The sequence below is a fragment of the Egretta garzetta genome, unplaced genomic scaffold (assembly GCF_000687185.1).
Source record: "Egretta garzetta isolate BGI_Z169 unplaced genomic scaffold, ASM68718v1 scaffold615, whole genome shotgun sequence".
Lineage (NCBI taxonomy): Eukaryota > Metazoa > Chordata > Aves > Pelecaniformes > Ardeidae > Egretta > Egretta garzetta.
In genome coordinates this window covers 835,138-845,969 of record NW_009259857.1, presented here as the reverse complement: position 1 = coordinate 845,969, position 10,832 = coordinate 835,138, and the positions used below count along the sequence as shown (strand labels likewise).

The 10,832-nt window shown below is 45.5% G+C and overlaps 1 protein-coding gene across 1 annotated transcript; it reads right to left on the bottom strand.

Annotated features, from left to right (window-relative positions):
- Positions 1 to 395: 395 nt before the first annotated feature.
- SPP1 (secreted phosphoprotein 1) lies at positions 396 to 4,529 on the bottom strand. The gene is made up of 7 exons (XM_009639993.2): positions 4,446 to 4,529; positions 3,135 to 3,201; positions 2,980 to 3,030; positions 1,964 to 2,068; positions 1,784 to 1,828; positions 1,266 to 1,517; positions 396 to 800 (listed from the first exon to the last, which is right to left on the bottom strand). The coding sequence occupies exons 2-7, from the start codon at positions 3,186 to 3,188 to the stop codon at positions 396 to 398; spliced, it is 912 nt and encodes a 303-aa protein (XP_009638288.1). The 5' UTR covers positions 3,189 to 3,201; positions 4,446 to 4,529.
- Positions 4,530 to 10,832: the final 6,303 nt, after the last annotated feature.

Here is a 10,832-nt window from a genome sequence, read left to right as displayed (position 1 = left end):
GAGAGGTACCGCCAGAAAGCTCCCCCTTCTGCCCCAGCCCAGCACACAGTAATGCAGCCCACAGGTAGAGGGGGTTTTGTGTTTTTAATTAAATCCAGTTACAGCAAAATGCAGGCTGGCAGTACAGAGAGCAGCATGCCAGAGAGGTAACGCTCGCCCGGTGCGCCCAACAGCATCCGTCTGGCTTCCCCGCGCCTCTGCCGACGGCATCCCGCGAGGCCGGCACGACATGCACTGCTGGCGGCCGAGGGGAGGCCACCGGGTAAAGAAGTTGCCCCAAACCCCAAAAGTCACCACACGCTCTACATTTACAAACAATTACCCGAAATGAAGCTACTCTCCCCTCCCCTTAGGTAGGAATTTAAAAAGGAGGGAAAAATTACATTTGTCTCCCTTTAAAGGGTGACTTCGTTATTTTCAATGCTGTGATGATCTTGAGCATCCTCAGTGCTCTCCAGCGTTTGATTGCTGTTATCGTCGGGGATCTCGGCTGAAACGTGGACCTGGCTCTCCTTGCTTTCCATGCTCTGGTGGCTGTCCCCTCTGACACCAGCCTTGCTATCATCTTCTGCCTCATGGCTATCTAATTTCTGCCGGCTGTCATTTTCCATGCTCCGGTCACGCTGCTTGCTGTCCAGCTCGCTGCTGTCCTGCCCGTGGCTCTTGTCAGCCCATTCCCTGCTAATGGCCTGCTTCCCTAGGGAGCGGTAGGCAGCAGCATCTTCCTGGGAGAGCCCTGCTTGCTGGCTGTCTGCATCCAGGGCACTCTCATCCTCCTCGGTGGCATCATACACAATGAGCTGTGTTAGAGGACAAAACAAGAGAGAGCCATTGTCACTCCTGAGGAACTGATCTGTCGTCAGGTGGTGCCATACTGCACCACAGCAAGCTGCGTAGGCTGCAGGAACACTCAAAGCCTGCATGGTCTTTTATGGAGTTACATGAACCTTTCACACTATGAGAAACTCAAGTTTGATCCTGGCCTCAGATCTCATGTGTGCAAGTACATCACGGTAGTGCAAACTGCAGTATTGCATAGCTTGCAGCAGCAGGCCACACTCCTGCCTCCGCACATGGACAGCCCTCTGGCCATCGATACCCCCTGATTTGGGACATCCGGAGAAAGGAAATACATTCCTTCACTTATGCCTACTTTCCCCCCACTAATCCTTTTCAAAACTGACTGCCATAAAATAACATCTCTGTTTTCAAGTTCACTACCCTTTTCCAAAAAAAACTGGGTATCACTGCTCAGCGCTATTTACCTTTTTTGCAGCTTTGTGGAGTTTGCTAGGCTTCACCACTGCGGCTTTTGCCCTCACCCTGTAGGCCACGCTGTCGCCTCTGCCAGAGTTGTCTCCCCGGGTGAAAGGGAAAGGAGGGAAGGGTACAGTTACTGGAATGTCTGTGGGAAAATTTGTGACAACCTCGTCGGATTCGTCTGTGTCATTGGAATCATTATCATCGTTGTCATCATCCACATCTTCCTGGCTCTTGCTTGACACATCAGGAAAGTGCTGGAAAAGATTTATTATGCATCAGGCAAATGAACGTGTATGTGAGATGTGCAGACTGGTACCTGTCTGGCTCCCTCGGGGCTTATGCACTGTTGGGGAGCTATGTGCATGAATTGCACTGAATTTGCCTCACCCTGCCTGAAGCTTTGTTTTATTTAGGGAGAGATAGTACCACAAGAACTGCATTTGGTTGAGCAAAATGAGTGCTGCTATGCACTGGCTGCCCTGCAGCCTTCAAGAGACATACTGCTCTTCAGAACACTTACCGGTTGTACTGGGGCATCCACACTTTCTTCTGAGGAGTAAAGAGTCTGAAAACAACATAAAAGTCACTGTTAGCACGCAAAGGCATACACAGTAGCGCTGATCAGCCTGTTGCCTCAGGCTAACTTGCAAACCCTGGCACTGAAAGATGCTCTGCTTTCTCTTCCACTTGGTTGCCTCACCTGCTGAGGTGATGCCAGGTCATTCTGTGGGTGCTGCAGCCTCTCCCAAGACTGAGAATTGACGTGGTGGTGGTGATATCTGTGTGAGTGATGGCCCCTGGGGTCCTTCAAGAGAAAAAAAAAGGGGGGGGGTTTAATCCACAAAGGAGCAGAGAGGAACAGCCAAAGCTGCCTGCATCACAACCTCTGTTTTCAGGCAGCTGTGACATCTGCAATATATACTCCTTTTGTACAGGACATGTCCTCAGCAATTCATTGCAGTAGGAAGAGGACTTGGAATGAGCTATGATCTCAGATGAACATTATATACAAACAATATAATAGAGAAGATGTGCCTCTCCCGCTGGCAGAGCTGGGGGAATTTCCGACCAGTTTCTCCAACTCATCTTTATTGAGTGAAATTTGGAGTTATATCTAACAAACATCGTTCCTGCTAATTCTCAGGTCCTTTTCCCAAGAGTGATTTATCTCCCACGTCATGAAGACTAAACTAAATGCAGTAACTGATTTTCAGAGCAAAGAATTGATTTTACATGGGTAGTAGCTGGTAGTGGAGTATAAATCAAATAGCTATACACAAGACTAATACTGTTCACTCACACCACTCCAAAAAATCAGGGGAATTGGATTAAAGTGCTCTTCCAACACCAAGTATTGTCATCTGATCCACACTAACAAACGTGGGTTATAGTAGTTGTGCCATGCTACAGTCCTTTTCTCTTTTTAACTGACAGCTTACACACTTTTCATTAAGAAAAAAGGTTTCCAGTGCTGGTCCAGTGATACAGCTAATGAAAGTCCACAACCAGGATGCCTAACATGGCAGAAGTCTGCTGACATCAGTGGCTCTCTGCACTGGCTACCTGAGAAACTGGCTTGTGACAGCCAGGTGAGGACATGTTCTGCAAGCAGCTACAATCATAAAACAAGTATCAGGCAATGTGTATTACAGAAAAAAAATCAAAATCAAAAAGGATTTATTAAAGAAAATTAATAGAAAGACAAAAGGAGCTTACATATTTTTCTTCAGAGCTGGCAGAAATGGCATGCTGCTTGGATTTACTCACCTTGAAGGGAGAAAAGAAGAAAAGCATTTGTCAGTATTAATTTCTTGCTAACACACAAAGGAAACCTACAAGTGATTGCTGATATACATTTGTGATTTACTCACTGGCCATGCAGCGGTGATGCTGATAAGGCATAAACACAGAACTGCCACCTTCATTGTGATGTTTTACCTAGAAAATATTTTGGAAAAGTGAGTCAAAAAGGTAAAATACCACAAAAACGCCATAGGCTTTTCCTTTCTCCTGGTGTACATCACCATGCCACCTGCTAAGCATTCAGCCTGCCCATGCCAATCTTTTCCTCTGTCCTCCCATCACCACCCCACACCCAGCTGGATTTGTAATGACTTCGCAACTCAAAAGCTACAAGAATTTTAAAACCAGGTACCAAGAAGTGCTGGGCAGTGGCGAGACTAGCCACTCTGAGAAGGTGAGCAGAATCCTCCTGTCATCTACTGACTTGCACTGGCAAAGGAAAATCTTTGTGAAAAACAAAGCGCTATAAAGATTAGCTTTGGTTTATTGTCGTTCATTTAACATCATTTTGCCAGAAGAGACAGGACAAGACAAACTCAGCTTGGATTCTCTTTTCAGTTATTTTTAAAACTAGTTTTCAGGATCGTTAACTGGAGTCACTGTGAGTAAACCCAGTTTACATGAACATAAACTGCTTTTATTGATAGATCTTTATTTCCCCCCTCTAGGAGTTTGAACAGGATGACCTGTGTTTCCAAGCAAGAGATGAAGTGAAATAGCTACTCACATTGCGTTTTGCTGAAATTAGGAGAGTGCTGAGCTACAGTAAACTTTGGTCCTGACAGACCAATTCCCAGGACTTATCCTGAGAAATTAAAACATCCCTGAGAAATTAAATTGATTTAGTGATGAACAAGAGGCACATAAAACTTTAGTAAATCATAGCAGGAAAGAAAGGCTACTAAGGGTACATTTAAAAGACATTAGTAAGGCTGGCCCTGAGACAGGATCCTCTATTAGAGGTATTTGCAATTTCAGGAGTTACACAGAGAAGAGTGCGCACCCCATCCATTCAGTAGCGTGCAGCACAAACTGCAAGCCTGCCAGGACAAACAGGGACACTGCCAGGCAGTGGTTACACGAGGAAGGAAGCTTTCTGTGTTCAAGTACAAGCTTTGAGTTTCCAGCACTTGATTCAGTGTCAGGGTTTTCAGTAACCTCCTCCCAACATCTATCGGCACACAGGTTTAAAATTGTGATTATGTGTAATACCTTGCATTGCTAAAGCAACCTTGCCTCTATAAAAGCACACCTTTTTCCACAGACAAACATCAAACGTCCCTGTCCAGTGAAGCAGTTTTCAAAGATCTCCTGCCCAATGCTTCCTTGACTAAACCTGCAGAGAGAATAGCATGTCAGGTAGAAAAGCAAAAAAATACCTTTTCTGGTGCTGCGACAAGAGCGCTCTTAGTGATCCCAGCAGTGGCTCCAGCCAGTTGGATCCCAGAAGCTCTGGCTTTCTCCCCTCGTCCCCCGACTGCTTGACATCTCTAACCTCGGGGAATTTAAACCCTGTCCCAGGCACAGCCACCAATCCCTGTGTGGCGGAAAAAGATGAGGTCATGAGGCTCCTGGCCACCATCCTGCCCACGTTCTCCTACACTTCCTCTTTGGCTTTGTGGCTTTTGAAGCAAACAAAAGCTACTCTATGGTTAAAACATTACTTATGGGCAAGATCATTAACCAGCAGGTCTGTTGAATGCACAGCGTTTGGTGTCGTGTATTTTCTCAGGGCATGTCTGTCCTCCTTTTGTGAAAAGGCAGAGCCCAGTTTCCCAGAAACCTTTCATGCCCTGTTCTGTAGGGGGTAAGAATATGTAATGTGTGCAGGAAGAAAGAGATCTGAACATAAAACTCCACAAAAAGTTGTTAATACTTCCACAAAGCTGTAGATTTGCTCTCCAGGGTATACATGTTGCAACAGGAGTCGCAAAGACAGGGTGCAGAATATGGCCTTTTGCCTTTTTGGTCTGAACTGGGTCAAAACGGAAATAGTATTAACATGTCTCAATAGGCATTCTGCATCCAGAAACTTCTTTGTAAAGGTATACAAAAGCAAAAGCCACTGACAGTCTAATTAAAAAGGGTTTGTGCACCATTATCAGAAGTCCTCACTCCTTTTCTATTCATTTATATCTCTTCTGGGTCCTTTCTAGTTTCAATCACTCTCTCAGGTGGTTCAGTTGAGTCACTTGCTACAGCTGTCTGCTGCACCAAACCTGCTTCAGAACTCTTTTCAGGGACCAGATGCCAGATATTTTTCAAGATAAAAAAAGAAAAAGAAAAAAAAAAGCAGCTATAGTCCCAGTGTGAAGAGTGCTATGACTAGCATTGGGAAGCCAGGGACATCATGGGATGGAATTCTGCGTCTGCTACGGAGCAGTGCACCGGCACTGCTGCTGAGCGACAGATGTATTCTGGCAGCACCTCACTTGGATGGCCATCGCTTTGGATAGATTCTGCCTTATCTCTGATGTGCTGTAAGACTCTCAGACTTTCTTCCATTCAGTGCCTCTTTAAAAATGACAACGAGGTGTCATTCAAACACAGGAAAACATTCCAAACAGCCCTTTTAGAAGGTGGAACATTTATAGCTGTTTCAAAGCAGTTATCTTTCTCCTCATTTCCAATACCCAGCTAATGTTTGATGCGTCCTTAGTCAAGCAGCAATGAAATAGACACCTCATTGTCCCAGTCCATGCTACCAACTACCCTGTGCTTACTATCACTGCTGTAGCATGTTTAGAAACGGCATGAGAAACATACCCAAGGTAGCTCAGCAACTGTCCATCACATCATCTCACAGACCTAACAGCTAGAAGTTTAACTTAGCCTGCGTAATAGATTATTCTAATATCCTAAGAGGAGAATTGGCTAAAAAGATATCATTAGTAGTTCTGCATGTCCATAAACCCATGTATGCATCCACCTGAATGAGGACTATCCTAGCTTTTTTTCTTTGGGCTTGTGTGACCATTATTATCTACTAAGTCAGGAATGACTTTTTCAAGCAAAAAAAAAAGCCTTCAGTAACTAGGATTTCAGCAGTGTGATCTTCTGCAGATTTAGATAGCTTATATAATCACCTGTCATATCTCCAGCTCAGTGCTTCTGGAAACCAGACAGTTTACTGAAGCCCTTGAATGCAGGTGCAGGACTTGAGCTGTAAGTGGGTGCTATTCAGAAGTTTCAGCTTGAGCATTATGTAGTAGCTGATACTCCCAGATTATAATACACCACTATTACTTAGTAACTGGGACCACTGCAAAAGGCCACTGTTGTTGACTCCAGGGGAACCCCAAACCAGGCCCTTACGTAGCTGAGTACCTCTGATCCCAAACACTGATGCAAATGAACAACGCATCTTGCAGCTCCCCTGACTGGTAAGAAGAAACTATGTCCATCTGACGGAGCAGGAAACTGCGACAGAGAGAAGCTTGGTGGCTCACACCACTGAATGTGGGACTGGGTATGCTGGGTCCTGCTCTCCTGTACATACACACTGGATCAAATTTTAAGCCTGCAAGAACCTACTTTCTCTGCCAACCATTCACCAAGAGACACAGAACTGAAAACCAACATTATACTGAAAAATCCCCTAGAGCTGTTGTCCAGCCAAAACAAGAACCTTCCAGCACCTGCAGTCTGCATAATGGCATATTCCTGTCTGTCAGACTTCCAGGAAAATACACATTATGTCAGGACTTGTAAACAGCCTGTTTCACCAAATTCAGCAGCAGTTATCAGTCGTGCTGATGGAGAAGCCCAGAGCCACTAGAAGCACAGTCTTCCTGCAGTTTGTTAAAAACCTTCCTGTACAGGTCAATTATCACTGTGGCTTTTCAGGGCAAATGTTTTGCGAGTAGCTGGAACAGTTGTCTCCCAGCAGAGACGCTATGTGACCCCCAGGGAATTTTTTCTGGCAAACAACTGATATTTCCCGTGTGCTGGGAGATGGCAACGTTTCTGAGTACTGTTGCCAAAGCTATATGGTTGATTTTGTAAGAACTAAGGAACAACAGTGATGTTTTGCAGTAATCCAGAAGCAGGACGTGAAGCGACAGTTATTACTAAATGGCTTCATTTTATGCAAGATCAGCCAGTATAGAGCTGTAGTAAATTTAGCACTTGTCTCATGCCCGTCATTATGTGGTTATTCATCCTGTAAATCATTTCATCTAGCTGAGAAATCTTTTGCCTTGGCAGGAGGTAGTGCTTCTCATCCTCTCAGAGACAAGGAATGAACAGGGCAGAAAGGGGGGAACTTTCACCATTTTTACTTCCCACAGTAAAATGCTTAATTCTGGGGAGTGCACTTGGCTGGTGGTGGCACAGCTGAAGCAACTTGCTCCAATTTGTACAAGTGGGAGGGTACATGATTTCAACTTTCAAGAGCTGTCAGGGTCTGTGTGGAGCATGATCGTGACAGGCTGTAATTTGTTGCACATAGGTGACATATTCTACTTGGCTATCCTTTCAAACAAAGCTTTTGACCACAATTTCTTCCATCTTGGGCTGTGTTAGGAACTTGTGGTTAGGCTGCCGTTTCGTGTCATTGAGAAGTGCTATCAGTGCCTCCCTGTGCAACCTCCAACACGTACCTAAGATCCTGAGCTGAGGCATCAGTGCGATGCCCATCAATACCTCTGGCTGGCGTGGGAAATCCCAGCCTCCCTGCAGTGACCTGTAATGCCCAATCTTTCAGAAGAGCTGGCTTTTGTTCAGATTTGTTCACCAAAAAACAAGTCTTGGGGGGACACCAGAGCAGCAACTTCTAGGTGGCAAAGACTAAAACTGGGAGAGAGATATTAATTTCTTTAGCAGCATTAAGAATGCTATCAGGTAAAAGCCCCAAGGAAGTCCAGCTTGGCAGTATTCCTAGAAACAACTGTTTTGCAACTAGAACATCCCAAAGAAAAGCAGACTTAGTGGTCTCTGTGAAAAACAGATGAAAACAAACACTTTCTTGCATTCCTACAATAAAATATGCCTGAGAAGTACCTTGGAAACTCAGCATGTCAGCAAATATAATGTATCCCCAAAAGCTCTTAAATTTTCCCAATTAAAGCTTACATTCAGCAGTTGGTAGGCTTCAAAAAAACCTTCTGCCTCTTAAATGGACCATACAGATCACCATGGTGCTTGTGTCCAGGCCTAGGAGAGTACTTGGTATGCAGAAGGGAATCGGCTGTCAGATCTGCTTGATAAAGAAATTACAACAGAGGTTTGCTCCTTGCATGTGTGAGCAGGGCACCCCGATAACGCATGCTGTGCAGCACAACTGTGTATCCTTTGCTTTTGCACCTCTTAGAGCATTTCCAAAACAGAACAGCAATCAAACAAGCAGTAGCAAGCTTCTCCCAACCAGAACCCCTTGTGGAGTGACAGGGCAGTTCAGAACAACGTGGGGTCCATGGCCTTCCAGTCTCCCTGCCACTTCTGATCTGCAATGCAGCTCAGATGTCTGCTTGGCAAGGCGAGGTCTATTTAACCCTCATCCAGGCAATAAAGGAGGTCAAGGTATCTTACTTTCCCAGAGTCAGCCCTAGCCGTTCCTAGGTGGGTTGCAGAACTAAGCACAACGCTGACCTATAGCTGCAGTAGATGATTATTTGGGACAGAACAGAAACCTTCTAGGAAACAACCCCATCATAAGCAACCAGCATATTAGAAAGTGCCAATGTTTGGCAGAACAGTCTTTTGGTCTGTCCTTATCTCCCTCTGCGTAAAGAGAGCCCCACTCGCTTGACTCCTCTGAATGCTGAGACTAGTTGCTACCTGTTCACATTTTCAAACGCCTTTTTAGGAACAGCTTTGGAAACTGAAGAAAAAAATAAATATTTGAGAAACTGCCATACAGCTGTGGCCCACAAATCCTGGAGACTGTACAGCCTCAGTCAGATCCCAGCTTTCACAGAGCTGAGTAGCTGCTCCTACTACAGCATAAATACAGTCCAGCTGTCTGCAGCTTCCTAAAATGGAGCCCTACTGACTTTTCCTCCCTTGACCTCTACAGCAAGCTAGAAAAACCCTCCAAATTTCCAGATCTTTTTTTCCTGTTTAAATTCATGTATTTTAATACTGAAGTCCATGGAGCAGCAGCAGGAGGAATTAAACCAGCACAGAAGCATTATGTTATTTTCAGGTCATCATCGTTCCCAGTGCAAAGAGCAAAACCCCAGTTATTCCAGTGCGGGTGGCTGTGTTTCAGCTCTCAATTGACAGAAAACAAACTGCATTTGTTTCAATTGGAAAATTTAACAAACACAATAATAGTCTGAATTACTATTGGAAAGAAAAGCAACCAGTGAGAGTATATATGGTGTACATCATATTTGCATGACTTTGCCATTTTGTGATGTATTTAACTCTCAAAAAACAATTGTTTGAGAACAGGAGGATGAGACTTTCAGCATCTCAGTGGGCGCTGAGCTCAATCCACTCTCTTAAGGTGCTGGTTCTGAAGCCTCAACACTGCTGCAGAGGTAACTGAAAGCACACAAGGTGTGTGCGCCTAAATCCTCTACATGTTCACAGGAAAGTAAGCATCAGTTTGCCAGCTCAGGGGCTCACAGCCTGACTACTGAGGGGAATTTGATGATAGGAAATAGCTTCACAGACAATTGCTTTTTGGATAAGCATTGCAAAAACTTTGTGACAAGTTGTTTCCCTCTCTCTCCCCCCCTTCTATCTCAGTTCCCTGTTTCCTATCTTACTTCAAAATTTTCTCCCCCCAGTGAGAAAGGACACTAATGGAAACATCTGAATATGCAGAATGGGTATGGAAAGAACAGCATCTTCTTGCTCTGCATTGTGAAACTGTTGGAAAGTCACAAGATGCCTGTTCCACCTAGTACAGGGACTTTTGGCCGGGCACCACAGGAATGATTCTGCACATCCAGCACCTCTCTGCTTGCATCTTCACTAAGCTCTGCTGGCAAAGCACGATGAGCCTCCCCCTCGCTGCAAGAAACAGAACAGATTACAGTGCAGCATGACAGGGAAGAGGTGGACAGGGAAGATGATGGGCCAACTCCTCCTCCGCAGTCACCCGCACACTGCTTCTGTGAATAACTGAGATGAGCACTGCAACCCTGTACTGCGCGACAGAGGGGGAGTCCTAACCGTGCCCTGGTAATCCTTATCACACAGCAGCCTTGATTTTGCTTTCCACATATACCATGTTGAGCTCCTGTCACATTTCCACACACAAGGGTCACAGCGTGAGGAACAGAGAGTCCAAAAACGGTTGTTACCAACTCCAGAGATAAACTTTTTACAAGGCAGATTTTCTGAGTGCCTCCTGGAAGAGGCCAGCGCAAAGACAGATAATTTGGAGAGGTGCCGGGCATTACACAACGCAGGCTCATAGCCTGCATGTCTGTGGTTATCTGTACACAAGGCATCTTTTCTACAGCCTGCCCTGACTTTTCTATCTCCAGAAGGTCTGGGGAAGGTGAAGCACGTGCTGTGCGAGCAGTGCAGGACTGCTAGGATGGGTTGTGACCCTGTCAGTAAACCTGACCTCAGACCCAGACTGGGCTACACACCAGAAACCTGTAGGATTTCACGTGGCTTCAGGTTTTGTTGTGAGCAGTTTTCTTAAGTCTGAGTCTGGGGCTGCTGTGGTCTGAGGTGGGAAGGATGCAGAACTGAGTCAGTGTGAAAGCAAACATCTCTCCAGGCACCGTGTGCTAGGGTGTGGAGCCCCTGCCGGTGGAGGGGGAGGAAAAAACCCATCTGTGGGCCTGATGAAGGGAAATTAA

Excerpts from the sequence above, each read along its gene's own strand:
- SPP1 (XM_009639993.2), bottom strand. The coding sequence starts at position 3,188 with ATGAAGGTGGCAGTTCTGTGTTTATGCCTTATCAGCATCACCGCTGCA. Across the intron at positions 3,031-3,134 it reads GCATCACCGCTGCATGGCCA|GTGAGTAAATCCAAGCAGCA; the intron begins GTGAGTAAATCA and ends TCTCCCTTCAAG. Across the intron at positions 1,518-1,783 it reads TGGATGCCCCAGTACAACCG|CACTTTCCTGATGTGTCAAG; the intron begins GTAAGTGTTCTG and ends AATCTTTTCCAG.